A 19,923-nucleotide genomic window follows, 5' to 3' on the forward strand; every position below is an offset into this window, starting at 1 on the left:
TGCCCTGGTTAAACCTCATGAGATTCCCATGGGCCCCTTGTCCAGGTCCTTCTGGATGGCATCCTGTCCTTCAGAAGTGTCACTGCACCACTCAGTTTGGTGTCATCTGCAAATTAGCTGAGGGTGCACTCAATCACTTCATCCATGTTATTAATGATTATATTAATTACACTGGTTCCAATACAGACCCATGAGGGACACCACTTATGTCCATCAGGACACTGAGCAGTTGGCCACTACTCTCTGGATGTGATTGTTCAACCGCTTTCTTGTCCATCTAACACCCCACCCATCAAATCCATCTCCCTCCATTTTAGAGAGAAGATGTTGTGGGGCACCATGTCAAAGGCTTTGCAGAAGACCAGATAAATTGTATCTGTAGCCCTTCCCTTGTCCACTGATGTAGTCACAGGTAGAATTGCATAGGGATCACATGCAGAGTGTTAGTTGGTCTCAGCCTGAAAGTAAAAATCCTGTTCTTTTGAAATAGCGCTGACACTGCCCAAGTTCAAATACAAGATTTTGATCATGAATGCTTACGTACCACAGTGTTTTGTTATATTGAGGATATCACTCCAAGAAATATGTCCTTGTCATTTGAGGATAACACTCTTGGATCCTTTCCATAACTCTTTGTGGCTTACATGCTATTACAAAATGCCTGATGTTGCTGTATTTCCTATGTTCTCTATCTTTTGGTGGTTATTATTATCCATTGCAGCCTGGTGTTTTGCCATATCTTTTCTTCTTTTAAATGTTCCCACTCTAATTATGTGCTGGGTTGTTTTTTGGTTTTTGATGGGGATTTTTTGTGGGATTTTTTGTGGGATTCTTTGTGTGTGTGGTTTTTGTTTGTTTGTGTTGTTTTTGTTTTGTTTTGGGGGTTTCTGTTTGGGTTCTTTGTGGGCTGTTTGTTGTTTGTTTATTTGTTTGTTTTTCTGGTAATTTAGTCCCTTGAATTCTTTCACTTATGCATGTTCCTGTTTTTCTGTATGCTGCTAACATGCAATGGCACAGTTTTATAACACACTGGAGACCATCTCAGCTGCTGCCAAGGGCATTCCTTTCCTTGGCTGGCATAGTTTTTTACAGGAATTATGGCCATTTTATCCTCATCAGGAACCAAGGAATTAAATCAACTCAGAAACAACATTACAAGCAGAGGAATATCTTACTGCTGGAATAGCAGCCTGTGTTAGCTGGGATCAGCTGGCCTTTGGTGACAGTACAGAGAAGGGGAGGCTAATGTGTGACTGTAGCAGGAAGCCAGGCTGCTGTTAGCCCTCCTGTAGATTGACTTAACTAATTAGCAATGATGGGACACCCCTCACCTAACTTTACATACCTGCAAGGCTGAGCTAGTGATGCTAGGTAATGAATAGGTACCTCCAGAATCAATTGCCAGTTCTGTTCTGTATTGGGGTGAAATGAATCCCTGTGCCAAGGTGCCTTTCTCTGACTTGGTTACACAGAGTGCTCAGGATGACTTTTTCAGACTGACCACTTAAGCCAGAACAGTTAAATCCCCCCCAAAGGTCTGTTTAAAAATAACCTCTGCTAGCTTGAGGTCTGGACCTAGCAGAGTTGTCCTGATAAATAGACATCTGCTAATGGCAACTGTGCTCTGTCTAGTGGTTTACTTGCAGCATGGGGAAGAACTGAGCAGCAGTCAAGTGGCTTCCTTTTACTTTTAGAACCTCCTTTAAATGTAGTTGTTAGTTATCTAGTATGTGAGAAAAGGGTCATTATGTATTTGTTTATGTAAAGAAATGCTCCCTGCAGCATTCTCCACATCATTCACTGATTCTTGGTGAATCCTTGGTTTTTCATTTCCTACAGATAGCTGTATGGGGATAGTATGAAGTTCTCATGTAAATGCTTTATAGGAGTGGGAATGAACTGAGACATGTTAGACCCAGGTTTTAGAACTGACACTTAAATTAGAACCCTGTATACTTTTTTTTTTTGGTGGTTAAGAATACCAAAAATTTCATCTGACATATAACAATGATGGCACCCAAAATCAGAAACTATTTTTGTAAAATATAGCTGAAGGCAGGGGAGATTTTGTAATCTAGTAGGGACTTTGATTGAAACATTGCATAAGAAATTCTGTTTGGTATTTCTAGTTGTCTCTGACCACCAATTTACATAAAGATAAAAATGTACTCGAATGTTATTTTCTACAAAAAATCCATAGATTGTCTTAAAATCCATGGAGAACTATTATAAAAGATTTGACACTCAGGTCCCATCTCCCTCTAGTTAAAAGTTTTGAAAACTTGCCCCTTTCTGGCACTACTTCCTCTCACTCTTGCTGAAGCCTTGTTTTTATATTTTCAGTACAGATGACACTAAGTTAATTCTAACGTGAACTCATTGACTTCAACAAAACTTCAGATCAGGAAGAAATTTGTCTCAATTTTTAAAAACATTCTTCTTGATGAAAAGTGGGACTACTATACTTAAATCTGATAAAGGCATCTATGTTGACAAACTAATCATATCTTACACTTCACAAACATCATCTGGGGAAATGGCTCTGTTGTGCCAGTATTAAGTGTACTTTGGGGAGTAACCAAGGACTTACTATCAGTTTGTTTTTTAGGCAATGCTAGCTTCCCATTGGCTTAGACTCACTCTTTTGTCCTCTACAGCAAACCTCGCTGTTCTTCAGCATCATCAGGAGCTGAAATGTGTTATGTCTCTGCTTTGTGCTACTCCATGCTCCATAGATTTCACAGAGATTTGGTAACTACAGCAGTTATGGGCCTCATTTTTGCAATTCTACAGTATTAGTATTTATTAATATTTTTTTTCAGTCTTTCAAGTCCATTACTTTAACCTTTAAATCAACATGTAACTTGAAAGCTTTGTAATTGATTCTGATTTTTATAGTCTAGCTAAATGGCAAACGTTTGATTACCCAAGATAATGTGCAAGGGAACTGAGAGGACAAATGAGAAAATGCTTACACAAAACATCTGTAGGTTAGGAAGTTTAACAAGCCTGTAATGAAGAGAGATGAGGTCAGTGACACAGGTTTCATCTCCAGTGTGAAAGGTTTCTTCCCCAGGGAATGATCCACATCCCTTGGGCCAAGGGGTGAAACACAGCTTGTGTCAACAGTGCTGGAGGTTTGTCCCTTTTGCTTCTCCCTGCTTCCCCCAGAAACCTTTCCCTGGTCTGTGGTGGGCACTGATGGTACTTAATTTTTTGGGGAGTCTTTTATCTGTTCAAAATGTTGAAATAACATGAGGACTGTGTCACAGCCTGATATTTTGTGGGTGTGATTCTGTAGGCAAAGTGTTGCACCTCCTAGGATTCGGCTTAGGGCCTGCAGGGGCTTGAGGATACATGAACTGCCAGAGAGTTCAGCCAGGGAGGTGTTGAGATGTGGATGGCAAGGACTTGAAAAGTCAGGGAAGTGAAAATTGTTGAAAGTTATTGCTGTGTCTGTAGTGCTGACTCAAACCTTGAGAGTCACTCACCAAATGTGGCTGTGGCTCTGCAGATTTGTGTGTCTGTACCAGAAGCATACTCAGTTCAGAATACAGATAATTCAGCTCAGATACCTGAGAATGAAATATAGTTAAAAACAAACAAACAAACAAAAAAAGAAAACAGAAAAAAAAATCATAGGGTGAAAACTACTCAGTGAAATAAAAGCAGCTCAAAGATGAGTCCTACAGGATTATACAGAAGATTACAGTTACTCTGTAGCTGTTGGCTGGCTGAGCATTAATGCCAGCGAGTATCATTTGTCTTCTGCATTTTTCATCCATTTGATTTCAGCTTGGCAGATCATCTGTGTTGTTTCTTCTAGGTCCAAAATAATGGTGTGGAATTAGCCACTTTAGCCACATAGGGCACTTTTGGAGCCACTGGTAGATTAAGGGACTTCATGCATGAGGCATTAGCTGGTTCAAGTAATCTCCAAGCTTTCCATCCAGAGCTGAGGGGGAGTGTGGGAACTTGATGAGTGCCAGCTGGCCTGGCTGGTCCAGCAGAAGTTTTGAATGAGCCTGTGGGTTCTTTGGGATTCTCCAATGACCTCTCAAGGACTTGTCATTCGAAGCTTGGCTTGAGAAACCTCCTCTCTCTTGGCAACTGAGGCAGATTTCCTAAAGCTGAGAAGTCTCAAAAGTTGTTTTGAAATTATTGTGCTGGTTGCATTGATATGTTTTCATTTCTGATGGAGATAGAGGCACTTTATTAATTTTTAAGTAAGTGCTGCCTTTTTCTTCTGCTAATTTTTCCCAATACTTTCAGCTTTCACTGATTTTATGGCCACTGTTAATGGCCATGAATTTGACTTTTTACTCCTGCATAAGCAGTGAGAATATATTCATACTTTTACAAGTTCTGAACTTGTCTAGGTTTCTTTCTGGAATTGGTTGTACCAATGCTGAAAATACTCCAAATAACAGGGCCAAAATAGTGTTTGAAAAAACAGGCTGATCCTCCTTTTTCTGAGGACCAGTTTCAGTGGGATTTAGTTTTCTTAAATGACTTTATGCATCTAGGTCTGAAAAGGCTTGAAAGTAGGTCAGAAGACAAATTTTCTAGCATTTTAAAGTGAAAGGTACTGCTGTAGCATGTTCATGGAGATCCAACTGGTATTTCAATCACAGAAAGAAATTTTAGCTGAAGAAGGTTTCTTTTGAAAGCAGGGAGAGATGGAAAAAGTGATAAACAAAGTGCTTTTGGTTTGATTTCTGCTAATAATGTGTCTCTTTACTGCAGCCACAGATTCTATAGAGTATTTTATGTGCAACCTCTTCAGAGATTCTTTCTGTTAGTGGCTCTCCCAGACCAAGGTAATTTCCTTGAGTATCCTTATGGGTCTGGATATTGTTACCTGAATGACACTAAAGAAGCTCCTTTTTCTAGAAGAAGTCCATTTCCTCTGTGAGTTGAGCTAATGTGAGGTAAGGTGGGGTTCTATCCTCTCTGTCTTTGAGACATGTAAGCCCAACAGCAGACAGCAGGGAATGTGCTGAAGCTTTGTTGGAGATTTTGTTTTCCCCAGAATATCCTTCATATGTGGCTGCTGAGCAGAGCCAAGAAGCAGCCTTGACAGTTCTCTGCTGCTCACTGTCTGTCTCATCTCTGAGCTGTGTAGGAGTTTGCAAAGGCAGATTAATATTTAACATACCTGGAGCCTTTGATCTTTCAGTTGAGGTCTGGATACATCTAAATCCTCATAAAAAGCAGACAGAGGAGATGATGTTGCCTTTTATTAACTAATGCAGAGACTGGAGTACCATCTTAATTTTAATTTCTTCTTCCATCTCAGGCCATTTCATTCCACTCTCCAATTTGTCCATCAAGAATCCTTACCAGCAGTCTGCAGGTACTCATGCTGAAACTGCCTAATTTCCAGGCTTTCAGCCAGGTATCTGACCCACTTGGCTTGAAAGGCTCTTTGTCAGATCTGAATCCTGAAATGCTCCCACTACATACATGAAAAGGGATATCCTGCCTAGGATGTCCTGCAGGCTGGTGACCAGGTGTTCTCCTGGGCTGCAGGGTGGGTCTGGCAGGCTAAGGCAGGTAGGACTTATGTTGTCTTTTTGCTCAGCCTGCAAACCCCATCTCTCAAGGGTGGCTGCTGCTGAGGGTGTCTGAAAGAGACTTCAGGCACATCCTCCTGGCTGGCTGAAGTAACCACAACTTACTGCTTTTCTCCATAAGGAAGTGCTGGTCCATCATTTGGCATTGCAAATCATATTCCTGCCAGGGACCCCTTCATTTTGCAGTCAACCAACACTGACTATTCAAATGCCAAGACTGGCCTTAGAAACCTCTGAAGATCTTGAAAAACACCCTTTACCTCAGCCTTTCTTATTGACTAGTTTTTGTTGCTCCCTCTTGCTTACTGACTGTTGTGAATCAGAAACAAAAAAAAAAAAAAAAAAAGAGGTAGAACTGTCCACTGTGGACAAATTCCTTGTACCCTGGGATTAGGAATCTCCTTCTGGGGAGATATAGCCAGATTCAAGCTTAATGTTTCAGAAGTAATTTTAGTATGCACATGAGGATATTTTGGAGAAAAGTGTTCTCATAGAGATTGATACTTCAAAACTATCTCAAGACTGTGGTCAAATGGTTAGAGTAACCTTAGAAAATAGCTGTAAAGTAGCTGGTGACTTGACCTGGTTTCTAGTACTTGTGACTGGCCCTGTGCAGAGGCAGGGGAGGCTGTAGCCCAGAAAAGCAGAGTTCAGCAACACAGCAAATGTTTTCCTGCTGGTTTTATCTGTCAGAGCCCTGGGGAGCTGGCCTGGTTGCTACTTCTCCAAGGCATCCCAATTTGCATTATTTTTCCTCCTGACTATTGCAGGTCTTTATGTCCACCTTTATCACAGAAAGGCTTGGGTTGGAAGGGACCTTAAAGATCTTCTAACTCCAACCCCCCTTCCATGGGCGACTTCTGTGAGACTAGATTGCTCAGGGTCCTGTGCAATCTGGCCTTGAACACTTCTGGGGATGGGGCATCCATAACTTCTCTGGGAAACCTGTTCTATCTAATATGAGTATCTTCTATTTCAGTTTAAAGCCATTCTTCCTTATCCTATCACTGTCTGTCTGTGTAAAAAGTCACTCTCCCTCTTTTTCTATAAGTCCACTTTAAATATCAGAAGGCCCCAGCCATGTTTCCCCTGAGATTTCTTTTTTCCAGTCTGAACAGCTGCGACTGTTCCAGCCTGTTTTTGTAGATCAGCCCTCTGATAATCTTTGTGACCCTCCTCTGGATACATTGTAACAGATCCATGCATTGCTTTATGATGTACCTTCTCCTCCAGCTCTTTTTCCTCATCCTTGGATGAGTCAATTTTCCCCTGTGCTCCTGAGAAGCCTCAAGTGATAATTGCTGCAATTGTGACAATAATTATCATGGCCTAAATATTTGATCAGCAGTTCCACACTCTCATAGGTATTCTTTCTGGTTGGCACAGCTTGTCTATGAAGTAGCTTATGCCTGACCCATAATAGGACTGCATGGCAGGTTGTGGAAATCCTCAGATAGTCCCTGTTCCTCCCTTGCCCCATGGGAGAATTCCCTAGCATTACCCAGGGTTACCTTTCTCTGGGGTTTCTTGCCCTACTGTAGCCCATTAGACTATGACTGTATTGAGATCTCTTGATCCAAGAGCTCTTCCCAGCTCTAAGCATAGATACCAGCTTTTAAGGTGTGGTCCTTCAGCTGCAGGTCTCTCTCCTTTGGGAAGAAACCTGGGGAAAGGATTTGAGCCAAAAGGGACTCATAGCATATACACATCTTTGCAGCAGATCTGGATGATCAGTGAGAACTTAGGGGTGCCTTGTGGCATCCCCCTGTCCCTCAATGTGGATGTAGCAACAGATGGTGTAGTAAAGGGGCTTGTGAGGCAGAGAAACCTGGCCTGTAACTCATGCAGTGCCCTCCACACATGAGGAAGGAGACTAAGTCTGCTCCCATCAGATTCCCTTGCTATGGTCTCCTAGGGGATAATGGAAGCACAAACTGGACAGTAATTCAGAGGGACAATTTATTACCCCAACTCCAAAGTTGTCTACTTGGCCTTGCTGCTAAGACATCTGTTATGCCAGTTAATACCTTCAGGCCATCCCAAAAATAACAGTTCCACTCTCCTAGATCCCCAATATGTTGAGGTATACAGACCCACATACTGGTCCCACACCTGTGCCGAATCCTACTTGACTTATTTTTGAAGGGATTCAGGGAGTGGAAATTAATATAACCTAATCTTCTTGCTCTAGATGTAAAATACACATGTCCTTATGGTGGCTATAAAAGATGATAAAAAACCTGTTATGACTTTCAGCTTATTTGTGTAGTACAGAGCTCTGGTTAAGGACCAACTGGAAAAACATATCAGAAATACATAAATAACAATTTTGTCAAAGTATTTTTACAAGCCCCCTAAATACTGTATTTTGACAGTCCTTTCACACAAACTCCATTTCTGTTTGGTTGTTTTCTGAGACATCTCTTCACAGCCTAATTTCAAGCAAGTCATTTCACTTGTCAGCTTAGACTAGAATATGTTTCCAAGGTGATTCTCTTCAGGAGTTATTGAAGACTCTGATTCAATTTATTGAATGATACAGTGAAATATTACCTGCCTTCCAGCCTCAATGACTTATATGAGGGCTATTGTATAAGACAATTTGCCTGAGCACAATTCCAGTGCTCAGGTAGATGGGAAGTGAAGTTTCAGACTTTTGAATTGGTCTCATCTGCTACTGAATTGCCTCTTTAGAGCAGTATCCACCCTAAGTGGGAACTTAGTACTGACAACTTTCAGGGCAAGGCCAGGTGGCCAGGAAGGCCAATGACATCCTGCCCTTTATCAGCAATGGTGTGGCCAGCAGGACCAGGGCAGTGATTGTCCCGCTGTGTTGGGCACTGGTGAGTTTACACCTCAAATCCTGTGCCCAGTTCTGGGCCCCTCACTGCAAGAAGGACATGGAGGTGCTGGAGTGAGTCCAGAGATGGGCAACAAAGCTGCTGAAGGGTCTGAAGCTCAAGTCCTGTGAGAAGTGGGGTTTAGCCTAGAGAAAAGGAGGTGCAGAGGAGACCTTATTGCTCTTTACAATTATTTGAAATGAGGTTGTAGCCAGTGTGGAGATGATATTTTTTTCCAGGTTACAAGAAATAGAGCAAGAAGAAATGGCCTCAAGTTGTGCCAGAGGGAGTTTAGATTGTATATTAGGAAAAAATTACTTCATGGGAAGGGTTGTCAAGCACTTGAACAGGCTGCCCAGGGATGTGGTGTAGTCACCATCCCTGGACATATTTCAAAGCTGTGTAGATGTGGCACTTGGGAACATGGCTTAATGGTGGACTTGGCAGTCCTTGGTTGATGGTTGGCTGGTGATCCTAGAGGTCTTTTCCAGCCTAAGGAATTCTATGATTCTAAGCATGCATGCTGTATTATGTCCTTTCACCTTTCCAGACTACTGCCTCCAATGAGAAATCATGAACACAGAATTGCCTATTATTAGTATTGTTTAATCACCTTCTTTTTAATTAAATTTCTCTTGAGCTTTATCCCATCCAGTCTAACAGCAACAAAATCCTGCCAAATGTGCAGCTGCCTGTGTATCTGAGGAACACATAACCTGCTTGGAGGAGCTGCACATGTGCTTCTCATGCTATGTGGATTATGGCACACAAATATGTATTGTGTTTGTAGTGGAGTGCTGCATGTGTTCAGAAACTGTTGAAAGCCTTTGGAATTCTTATAACTGTTTATTCATTCTTTTGTTTAGGAGTCAGTGACCTGTAAGTGCTCATTATGAAGAGAGATCTGGTTTTCTTGGTGACTCTAATTAGCCTTGCCTTCCTGTCACTGCTAAGATCTGGATATCCTCAACACATTGCAGAGGAGTCCTGCTCTGTTCAGATTCTTGTTCCAGGCCTCAAAGGTAATGAGAAAGCCTACTCCATTATTCAAATAACAATCTTTTTGTTCTAACAGCCTTATTTGCATAACTGACAGTTTTAACAGAGACAAAGAAGATGCCTCTCAGTTGTCCTCTTATTTGCCCCTGTTTGTAGTCTCTTTAAAAATGGAGTTTTAAGGTCCATAAGGTGAAATTAAATGGTTCAGAGAATGCATGTCAGTTTCTCAGATTTGCTCCTGATCACTAGTGCTTGTTACTCTTATACATTGCCTGGTTGCTCTATCTGTGTTTGTATTGAGCAGTGGCACACACCCCCAAAAATTGTAAAATCAGGCCCTACTTTATACCTGGAGAGGTTTTCATTCCCATTTTGAAATGTAATAGGAATTATTTTGTGTTTTCTTGTCTTTTCTTTGTCTTTTGATTTGTTAAAAGCTCAGATACTTCTTAGAAGAAAGCAAACATTATTTAGGTTTTTGGCATTTCTATAGTTTTTGTGGAAAAAGGCAACATTTTTACAGAATATACCCTCAAACTCTTGCCCAAAGAAGGTGGTGTAATAAATTATTGATCTTTTCATAGGAAAAAATATATATAACACATAAGAAACACATTTCTTCACATAAGAAATCAACCACTGGGAAGAATTAGCATTTTAAAGCAACAGCATCCATTATGGTTGTTGAAATCCCAACCCTGTTTAGTCAGTAACAATAATTCCCCGTATGGAGGCTATGACATTTTTGTTGAAATAGAACACTTTTGAATGTGGGGAAATACTTTTTAACTAAGAACAAAAAGACCTCGTGAAAAACAGCAGTTTATCATCAACAATAATAATAAAAAAAAGCATTGTGTAAGAACCACAAAACAAATCTTTCAGTTCTTCTTGTAATTATGCCTTACAGTGTCACAAAACCACCTAATTGGTGCCATTAATCTTATCTGTACAGATCTGGGCTTTCCTGTGTTTTCTGAGGGCCATAGTATGGACTGCAGGCATTGTCTGTTCTGGTTAACTGGGGAGGGTGAGGCTCAGCTGTGTTCTGCAGTTGTTCACACAGCTAAATTGTGAGCCCAGCTTGGCCACAGGTTTAGCTGGGGTGTGAACTGCCCTCTCCAGACATTGCCCAGTTTGTGTGTGGCTGCCCTCTGCTTGAAGCAAAAAAACTGGGCTACAGGGATGGGGGCTGCGCTTGGACCAATCGCTTTAAGAATATGTTTATTTTTTAATATTTATTATTGTTTGGCTATTATTATTATTATAGATGCAGCTTTGGATGCCTGAATTCAACCAAAAGCTATTTTTTACTATTCACTCCAATAAGTCGCTTTGGATCTTTATAATATGTAGATCTTCTGCAGATGTTCTAGTCAGAAAGAATAACACATTATCCAGGCCTTCTGAGGTTTGACTAAGGCTTGAGTAAAGGTGTTTAATTTGTTTGATATATTTACTCTGTAAAAGGCATGAGATAGTGCAGTTAATGTGACTTACAGAGGAGAACATAACCAAGTTAAATATATGTTGTCCAAATTTGCATGAAAGATCAGTCAAAGGGTCCGACTTCACAGCCCTAAGCTTTGAAAATATTTTTCATATCAAAGAACTTGATAGGACAACTTTTGTGACTTCTTTGCATTGGTTTCCTTATTTTTGTAGTCAGTCAAAATTAGCAGCTATGATTACCATTGTAATGCAAAGATTATTCTTATGATTCATATTCTTATTCCTATTATTATTATTATTAATATACACAGCAGAGGTTTTTAAAGTGTGTAAGCTGTGCAGGACCTTTTGGCAGAAGACAATTCTGAGCCTGGAAACCAGAGAGAGGCCTGAAAACCACTGTGTGTTAATTATTTCACTCAGTTTCATAAAATATAAGCCTTGCAAAATTAAAAGAGATTGATGTACAGATTCAGTGAAGCACAAAATGACCTGATACAGACCTAGTTAATGTGAAATCCTTAAAACGCTTTCAATGCTCCAACTATGCTGTCAGGGGGACTGGCTCAGAGAGGTGGTGATGAGATACTGCTGTCCCCCACTGGCACAACTCCAACCCATCTCACTGGCCAAGGCTTCCTGTACACTGAGCACACGTGTGGCCACGTGCCCATATTTCAGCTCCTGTGCTGAAATTTGTGTGACATTTCACTCCTGTGCAGTGATTTGCTCGCTGCAGCTTTTAGATCTGCACCATATCCTCCTCTGCTGGGCTACCAGCAACATCTCCATCTCCGGTGGTGGAGAAATAGAGTGCCACACTGCTGCTAGATGTGGCTCTGCCAGAATTTGGGAAAAACAGGTACAGGGAAAAAATGCAAGAAATTAGGGAGACCTAAATGGGACATGTGAATGGCAGAGGATAGACACTTAAGAGGTGGTGCAAAAAAGTGGAGCCCAAATGGGGTGATGAAGGAGAAAGTCATCAGGGAAAAGTACACAAAAGCAGGAGATTGTAAAGGAGGAATTTTAGAAGAACAGAAAGAGATAATAGGGAAAAAACAAAAAAAGAAGAGCTGAAAAATGAGACTGAGTGGACAGACTGGAAACGAAATAAATGTAAAATGACACAAAATCAATTAGGATCCCATAGAGGAAAAGAGGAAATCAGAAGGGGCATGAGATGAGACTGGAGGTGGAAATGGATGAAGAAGAAAGCCAGTAAAGACATGAAGAATAGAAAAAGCAGAAATGAAATTAAGGCCAGCAGTTTAGGTCTTAAGGACTGGTTTTGGTGGTTTGTGGTGTTTGTTTGTATGTTTGGGTTTGTTTTGATTTTATTCTTCTGTGGATTTTTTTTTTTTTTTGTTCATTTGTTTATTTGTTTTTTGTAATTATTTTGGTGGGGTTTTTTTAGGGGGGTAGGTTTTGGTGGGTTGGTTATTTTTTTAACTCAGGAGTATAAAGGAGTAAGATGAAAAGTGTAAGGGAAAAACTATGGCTCTGAGAATGCCAACAGCAGACTGAACCATGTTTTAGGAAGCCAGCAATATTAATAATAAGAAAAGTGTGCTGTGTGTGAAAAAGCAATGGATGGTGAAGCCTTACTACACAGCTCACTCATATTCTTCCTGAAGTCCAGTTTCTTTTGATAGGCACATGAAATTGAAGTTACTACTATTGTTGGGGAAAAAAATAGAACAATCTTTCAAAGCTTAAATTCTCAGTTTACCATGTTGCTTTGCCTCCCTTCTAGAGTTCAAAGCAGGAGTTGTCTTAATAGTCTCATTGATGTTCAATACATTAAAAAGTTGATGCTACATTAAAAAACCCTATTTTTTTACACCCACACTTGGTGTATCTACTCACACGGGGAATATGAGTAATGGAAAGAAGTCATCACCAGCCGAGAATGCTTAATAGCTCACATAGTTAATATTTGGTGTACTATTCTCATTGTACATTGTAGATGGTACAGTTTATGGTAGGAAGTGCAAATATAAGCATAGATAAATCCTGTTCCAAAGAGTTCACAAAAGGAGGCAAATCAACAGCAGTTGTAAGATACATCGCCTGAATTAAGAAAGGTCTCTCCCAGAGATGATGTAGGAAGGACTTGTAGTAGTGTTGGGGCCTGATACCCATGATCCTACCACAGCTCATGTTGTAGCAGGGCTAAATTTCTTTTAGGAGTATGGAGCATCTCAACACTGTGGAGCACTACTAACTACATCTTGCCCTGTCTCAGCTGCAAAGACAGTGCTGCACTGTGCTGAAAAATAAATTATTGTTTCATGCTGTGGGACTGGAGCACATATCCAGGAAGGGATGGAGAGGAGACTGACCAAGAGGTGCAAGTGCTAAGGCACTGTGGCTGGTGGAAGAGGCCACAACAGATCAGTCAAGTAGGGACCACAATTCAAAGATCCCAACCTCCTGTTCTGAAGGGACCTGGCTGTAGATTGAGGGACTGCAGACCAGAAAGGAGGCAGGAGGTGTCTTTCTTTATTTCATGAATTGAGAAGTTAAACGTTGTTGTTTAACAGTGAAAAATTAAATTGATTGAAATTTCTTGACAGAAAACTGTTTTGTTGCCCATGACACCTGCACAGGCTTTACTTCCTTAATTTGCACAATGCTCAGGGTACAAACAGCAAGAATTGGGACTTATACAAGGTGAAGCTGATCTGTACCACTGATCAGTCCCTCTTGGACAAGGTCTTGTTGTTCCTTAAAACAGCTGATAAGAAAAAAATGTTGGCTGCTCTGTAGCTGGGGCTGTAATGGAGTAATCTCCTCCAGGAGAAAGTTTTTAAAACACCCACACTAAGGAATGTGGTGTCATCGTATTATAAGAATAAATGCAGGCAAGTGTAATGGCCTGGAGCAAGAGTGATCTATTTTATTGATCCCTAATGCACAGCTTTCACTCTGAAGAACATGTAAAGCAATAGGCTGTAATAGCCTGCTCTCAGCCTCCAGGGAACAAGGAAAAGTCATTGTCAGGATTTATCTTTGGGAAGCAAAGAACTCATAACCAGCACTGAGGGGTGAAAGGCAATCATACAAAGCCTATTGGTTACTTGATAATAAAAATGTGACGTTCCCAAATGTGCCAAATTATAGCCTGTTTCATACTAACAATATTATTCACTGGGGATTATGTGAAGTTTGTCCTCATTAAGGTCAGAGAATAGCCTATTTTTGCATGTCTGAAGGCAGGGAAGATGGTCTGGAGCAGCCTGAAGAATGAAAATATAACAGATGGAGGGCTGAGTTCAGCTCACAGACACCTAGACCTACAATAAAGAGAGAGATGGAAAAAGGGCTGGAGGCTGCATATTTGAAATGTGCCATGGTGTGACATGTTTTTACATGCCATCTCTGTGACTCCTCTCTGAACCACCTCTGCCAGCTATGCCGGGGAACTGGGCTTGTGTGGTGCATGACAATCATTGACTTTCCTGCTGTTGTGTTCCTGTCAGCTTCCTGGAGAGCAGCTAATGCTCACTCTCCTCCATAAAAATACAGTATTGGGACATCATATGTGCTGTGCTAACCTGGATTTTATATACCAGCACTTTCTTTTCTGTGGAAGCTGTAAAACTTTCTTCTCCTACCTCATATTAATCTTGTTTTATCAAGTGTAAATTATTCTTTAACCTTCTGTTTGTCAGAGATTTTAATTTTATGTCAGTGACAGACTACAGTAGTAGTACAGTTGTAGGGGGCAAAACAAGCTAAGCATCCACAAATTTTTAATGAAAGGCACTAGGGAGGCAAACACTTTTTACAGGAAGTGATATTTAAATATGCTGAATATAATGATGTGCCATGAGTTATGTGCATGTAAATACAGAACATAGTGGTACATACCTCAGAGATTAAAAGTCACAGTATATAACTGAGGATATGGAGTAGGGAGTTAATGCTTTCATGCTTAAAAATGGTCCTCTAATAATGGATGTAGCAGTGCCTTCTTATAGGTCTCAAAAATGGCATTTTTTTTTTCTTTTAATTTGAGGTTATAGTTAAGCCATTTTCACTTGAGACTCAAACATGTCCTTAGCAGAGGCTTGGAAAGAGTTTGGTGAACACAGAAGTTTATGTGCTAAGTTGGCGTCTGATTCTGAAGCTTCTGCTTAAGTGAAGTGTGCTTTTTGGCTTTGTGGAGGTCAGTGATATAAGTAACATCCACAAAACTAGACCTGTTGTCTAAGACTTCAGTAATGTATTGACAAGGTTTGCCAGTGTCTACATCAATTGAAGAAAAATCTGTTTTCTGTCCATCAAGTAAAGCTGTTAAATCAGATCACATCTGGTTCTATTTTTTTTCACTGGAGAGAATGGCATTCTTGTCACTGCTGCTAACAGAAAATAGTCCTGATTTAATATGATTCTTTCTTTTGTTTACTTTTGTATCAACAGGGGAGGCTGGAGAAAAGGGGGAGAAAGGTGCTCCAGGTCGTCCAGGCAGAGTTGGACCTCCTGGAGAAAAAGGTAACTTTGATAAAAGAGATGTTTTGAAAGTCATTCCTGAGAAAATGCTGCTTATAATGACGATGGGAGTCCTTGCTCCCTTAGCCAGGTGACTAATTTATCCTTGGCCATTTCTTTTACTACTGTTGTGGTTTAACCCCAGCCAGCAGCTCAGGCCCACACGGCCACTCACTCACAACCTCTGGTTTGGATGGCGGAGAGAATCAGAAGGGTACAAGTGAGAAAATCCATGGGTTGAGATAAAGATAGTTTAATAGGGAAAGCAAAGGTCACATGTACACAAGCAAACCAAAATAAGTAATTAATTCAGTACTTCCAAAGGTCAGGCAGGTGTTCAGCCATCCTCAGGAGAGTGGGGCTCCATCAAATGCAACAGTGACTTGGGAAGACAAACACCATCACTCCGAATGTCCCTCCATTCCTTCTTCTTCCCCCAGCTTTACATACTGAGCACAATCCCTTATATTAGGGAATTTCCCTTGGGTCAGTTGGGCTCAGTGGCTGTGTTCCCTCCCAGCTTCTTGTGCACTCCCAGCCTCCTTGCTGGTGGGGTGATGAGCAGAAAATGCCTTAATCCTGTGCAAGCACTGTTCAGCAATAATGAATACATTTCTGTGTCATCAACATTGCCTTGGTCACAAATCTCAAATATAGCACCCTCTGAGCTAAAATGATAAAAATTAACCTAATTTAATTTAGCCCAAACCAGTACACCTATATGCACTCATTTGTAGACTAAGTATTACTTTGTGATTAAAAATATATATTTTGGAAATAAAATATTTTTGATTCTTTAAAAAGGTCTCTGAAGAAGGGCATCATAATGTCTCCTTCAGAACATTTATGCAAATGAAAACCTCACATTAGATCAGAGGGAAAAAATTCACAAGGCTCGATTTTTTTTTTTTTTTTTTTGTGAATTTGAACATTCTCAACATGTTAATTAAAACCATTGGGGAAGGCAGTGAGCCGTAATAGGCAGAAACAAACATGAATGTTCCCACAGTTTTTTGGATATGGGAAAATGGTGATAAAATTGTTTGCATTGTAGTTCAAAAATGTTTTGAGCTTTTGAGATGAATGGTGCTCAACAGTGTTCAGTTTTACAGCTGAGAAAAAATATAGCATTTCTGTCTTACAGGAAATTCTGTCTTTTCACATTTGTTTTCCTCCTGAAGCAAGGAGGAAATTTGACCTTCATAAGTTTTCCAGGAGGCATGTGCTCTGAAAGGTTCAAATTAGGAGATGTCTAACCCTTTTATTTCAATATTGAAATTAAGATTGACATTCCTGTCATCAGGAGGTTGGAGTTTTTACTGAAATGAGTTTGCAATCTTCCTTTCAAAGCAATTGTAGAGATAATTTATACTTCCTTATGATGATGCATGATCCATTATGTTGTTCTTTTAGGCAGTTATGGAAATCTGACACTGATTACCCTGGGACCAAAATCCATAGCTAGAGGTCTTCCTCCTACAATGCACTGAAAAATTTATAACTTCCATGAGGGATGTGTGTGTGTTTGGTCAGTGTATTTCCTTTATGTAGATGTACTTTCAGGAAAAAATGTATTTGAAACTAAAATTTCACCTCTTGCAAGGCAATGCAGCCTGAAGTATAGTATGACAGAATAATTTAGGTTAAAAGGTTGTAAAGAGCTCATCTAGTCTAATCTCCTGCTTTAAGCAAGGCAGATTTCAATATCAGAGCAGGTTTCTCAGGGCCTTGTCCAGTAGACTTTTGAAATACCCCAAGAATGGAAATTCCACATATATTTTAATCAGTCTGTTTCACTGGTGTCATTGTGAAAGACAATGTTGTACCTTGTAATCATTGCATCTTGCCCTTTCTCTGTGTGCCTCTGAGAAGAAAAGCCTGCATCTTCTCTAGAAACTGCTTATAAGTAGTGGAAGACTGCAATTAATTCCCCCCTTACTTTCTGTTTTCCAAACTAAGTAAAACCATCTTCCTCAGCTGGACTTTGGTTTGCTTCTCATGCATGAGGGCCCAAAAATCTCTGGGTCCTCTTATGCAAAGGAGTTTTTTTACCCACCCATTGGCCAGACTTCATCAAAGGGTCACAGGTGAGGATCTTAGGAACCCAAGATATTCCTGTCAACACATTTCTGCAGCTTGTCAAGTTCCTCCCAACTGGCAGGGCTGTCCTGCAATGCACCAACTATTCCTGCCAGCATGGAGCATCTTCTACTTCTTCCTCCCTTTCAGCAGTGAAGGACTAATTAGCAGTTGCTGGTTAGACTTTGGCAGCCTTGCAGCAGCACCAGCTAGCCCTCTCAGCACCCTTGAATGCCTTGTGGGCAGGACTGTGGGCTCGTGTACATCCAGGTGAAGTTGTCCCTCACTCAGTTGTCAGCTGCCTTGGGTGGCTTGTCCTCCCCAGATCTACCAGACATGCAGAAGTGGGATGCCACAGAGCAGACCTTGTCAGCAGAGACAAAGGCAAAGAAAGCACTAAGTGCTTCAGCCTTCTCTGTGTCCTTTGGCATGAGGTTGTCTTGACAGCTTCTTGAGAACCCCTGTCATCATGCTGTCCTGCATGTTTCTCTATCTTGGTATTTTGTCATGTCACTTCAAAATGCTTTGGACCGTCTGAGATGTGGAAGTATTCTTTTTCAGTCAGGCCAATCCATGATGTAGCATTTCATTTGTTTATTTTATACTGTAAAAGTGCATTTGTTTGAAAAGTTGTTCTCATAAGGTATGCTTGATGAATGCTAGTAACAGTGGTAATTTCCCAGGTTTTCATCTCTCTAAAAGTCCAAAATTCTCATGAGGCTGAAAGAAGAAATACTGAAGTGGAAACAAACTGCAAGAAAACATACATGAAACAAAAAAGAGATTAAAGAAAATTGAATATTATTGCATACCATATTGGTATTTTTCCAGGTAGTACGTTCAAATAAACACGGGCAAAATTTCTTACTACTTCTGTTGCGACATATTTTTCTGCTTTCCTTTTTGCATCCAGAAATTTCTACAAACAAGCTCTTGTTTAAAATAAACTCTAATTAACTAGTCTTTTCATTAATGCTGTACATTTTGTAGATATGTCTTCATCAACTGCACAAATGCTTTATCAAAGGAAAAAAGCATAGATACCTTAAAAACAATTTCAATCATATGACACCACTTTTCATCATGGTACTATATACAGTATACTTTGAATTGTCACAGTGTTGCCTGGATAAGCAAACAGACTTCACAGATGTAATTTCTAGTCTATCAAAAGGACACATAAGGATATCTAACTTTGACCTGGAAAAGCCTTTCAGTTTCCTGACTTTTCAGTCTCTGGTTAACCTCCATAGACTGTGTGTAGTGTGCAGTCCTGTAGCTGTTTACAATACTTTTGTAAACTCTCAAGCTACTTGAGACTGAGCATATTCTCTTCCAGAAGATCAAGGATTTTCCCATTTCTTATCCAGAAGATGGAACATTGAGACAAAAATAAAATATAACAATATGCTTTGCAAAAATCATTGCTCCTTCACTTTGCATTTGCCCCTAAAAACACCCATGGACAGTAGCCCTGAGTTTCAGTCAGTTGTTAGCATGTGTTCAACCCCTTGTATTTCTCTTGAAGCCTGATAATTTTTATTTTGGTCTAATATTTGGCTCCTTCTGTTGATGCCAGCTGCTAAATTTCATTTTATTTTTCTCCTTTTTCTGTGAGTGATGGTTTACATGAAGGAGAAACTGTAATCCTTCTGCCACATTTGTAGAGTTTTCTACTTTTGATCTTAATTTACATTTTCAAAATCACACTAATCTTTTTTCTTTTTTTTTTCTTTCCCCTCTCTTTGTTTCATTTTTCTAGCAAGTTAATCTAAGAAAATGTGTTTAGTTTCTTTGAACTCCATAGGTATATAATAACCATAAAATAACTTACAAAAGAAACTATCTTCTTATGGCATATTTGACCTGAAATGAACAGCTCAAGATCAGAAAGTGCTGCAAATGTTTTTATCATAGCCTTTCTTCATGATATTTTCAGATTTTGGTAACTCAGGAAGTGATAAAAATTAAAACTTTCTGATGCTTACCTGAAATAGGTCTTGTTCTGGCTGTTCTGATGCTTCAGGGTGACATCAGAGATACTGATGTCTTTGGGTGCTGATTAAGGTTAAACTCCACTTACTTTCCTCATTGCTTTTAATTAATTGTATAGGTCAATTATGATGCATAGCATGTCAGCAGAATATAAAACTGTGTTGGCCTTATGTAAAGCATGGAGCACTGGGTCGAGTACAATGGCTGTTTCAGATGAAAGCAGTGTGTACTGCAGTGCAAGTTTTGGGGTGTGAAGTTCAGAAGTTCACAGAATTAACTTTCCCCACTTTCTCTGATGGCTGTACTGTGCTCTCCCACACTGGGAATAAACTCAATTATTTAACTGAGTCCTGGTGCAGTTTGTGAGGCTGTAACATCCACGTATTCAAATTCCACACAGATAGTTCAACAACATATTCATCTTGTGAATATTCCCAGAGCACCTTACTACAACAATCAAAATAAGGAGGTGAAGATGGATTTAC

At 40.1% G+C, this 19,923-nt stretch overlaps 1 protein-coding gene across 2 annotated transcripts in view; it reads left to right on the top strand.

Annotated features, from left to right (window-relative positions):
- Nucleotides 1-19,923, top strand: part of COLEC11 (collectin subfamily member 11) — a 37,998-nt gene that overhangs the window by 7,335 nt on the left and 10,740 nt on the right. For both annotated transcript variants that reach the window (XM_083857859.1, XM_083857860.1), the window contains exons 2-3: nt 9,283-9,438; nt 15,296-15,367. In XM_083857859.1, coding sequence (XP_083713985.1) covers nt 9,309-9,438; nt 15,296-15,367 — 202 coding nt within the window. In that variant the 5' untranslated portion in view covers nt 9,283-9,308. The remainder of the gene's footprint in view (nt 1-9,282; nt 9,439-15,295; nt 15,368-19,923) is intronic.

The sequence above is a fragment of the Zosterops lateralis genome (genome assembly GCF_965231275.1).
Source record: "Zosterops lateralis genome assembly, chromosome: 3".
In the NCBI taxonomy this organism is placed as follows: domain Eukaryota; kingdom Metazoa; phylum Chordata; class Aves; order Passeriformes; family Zosteropidae; genus Zosterops; species Zosterops lateralis.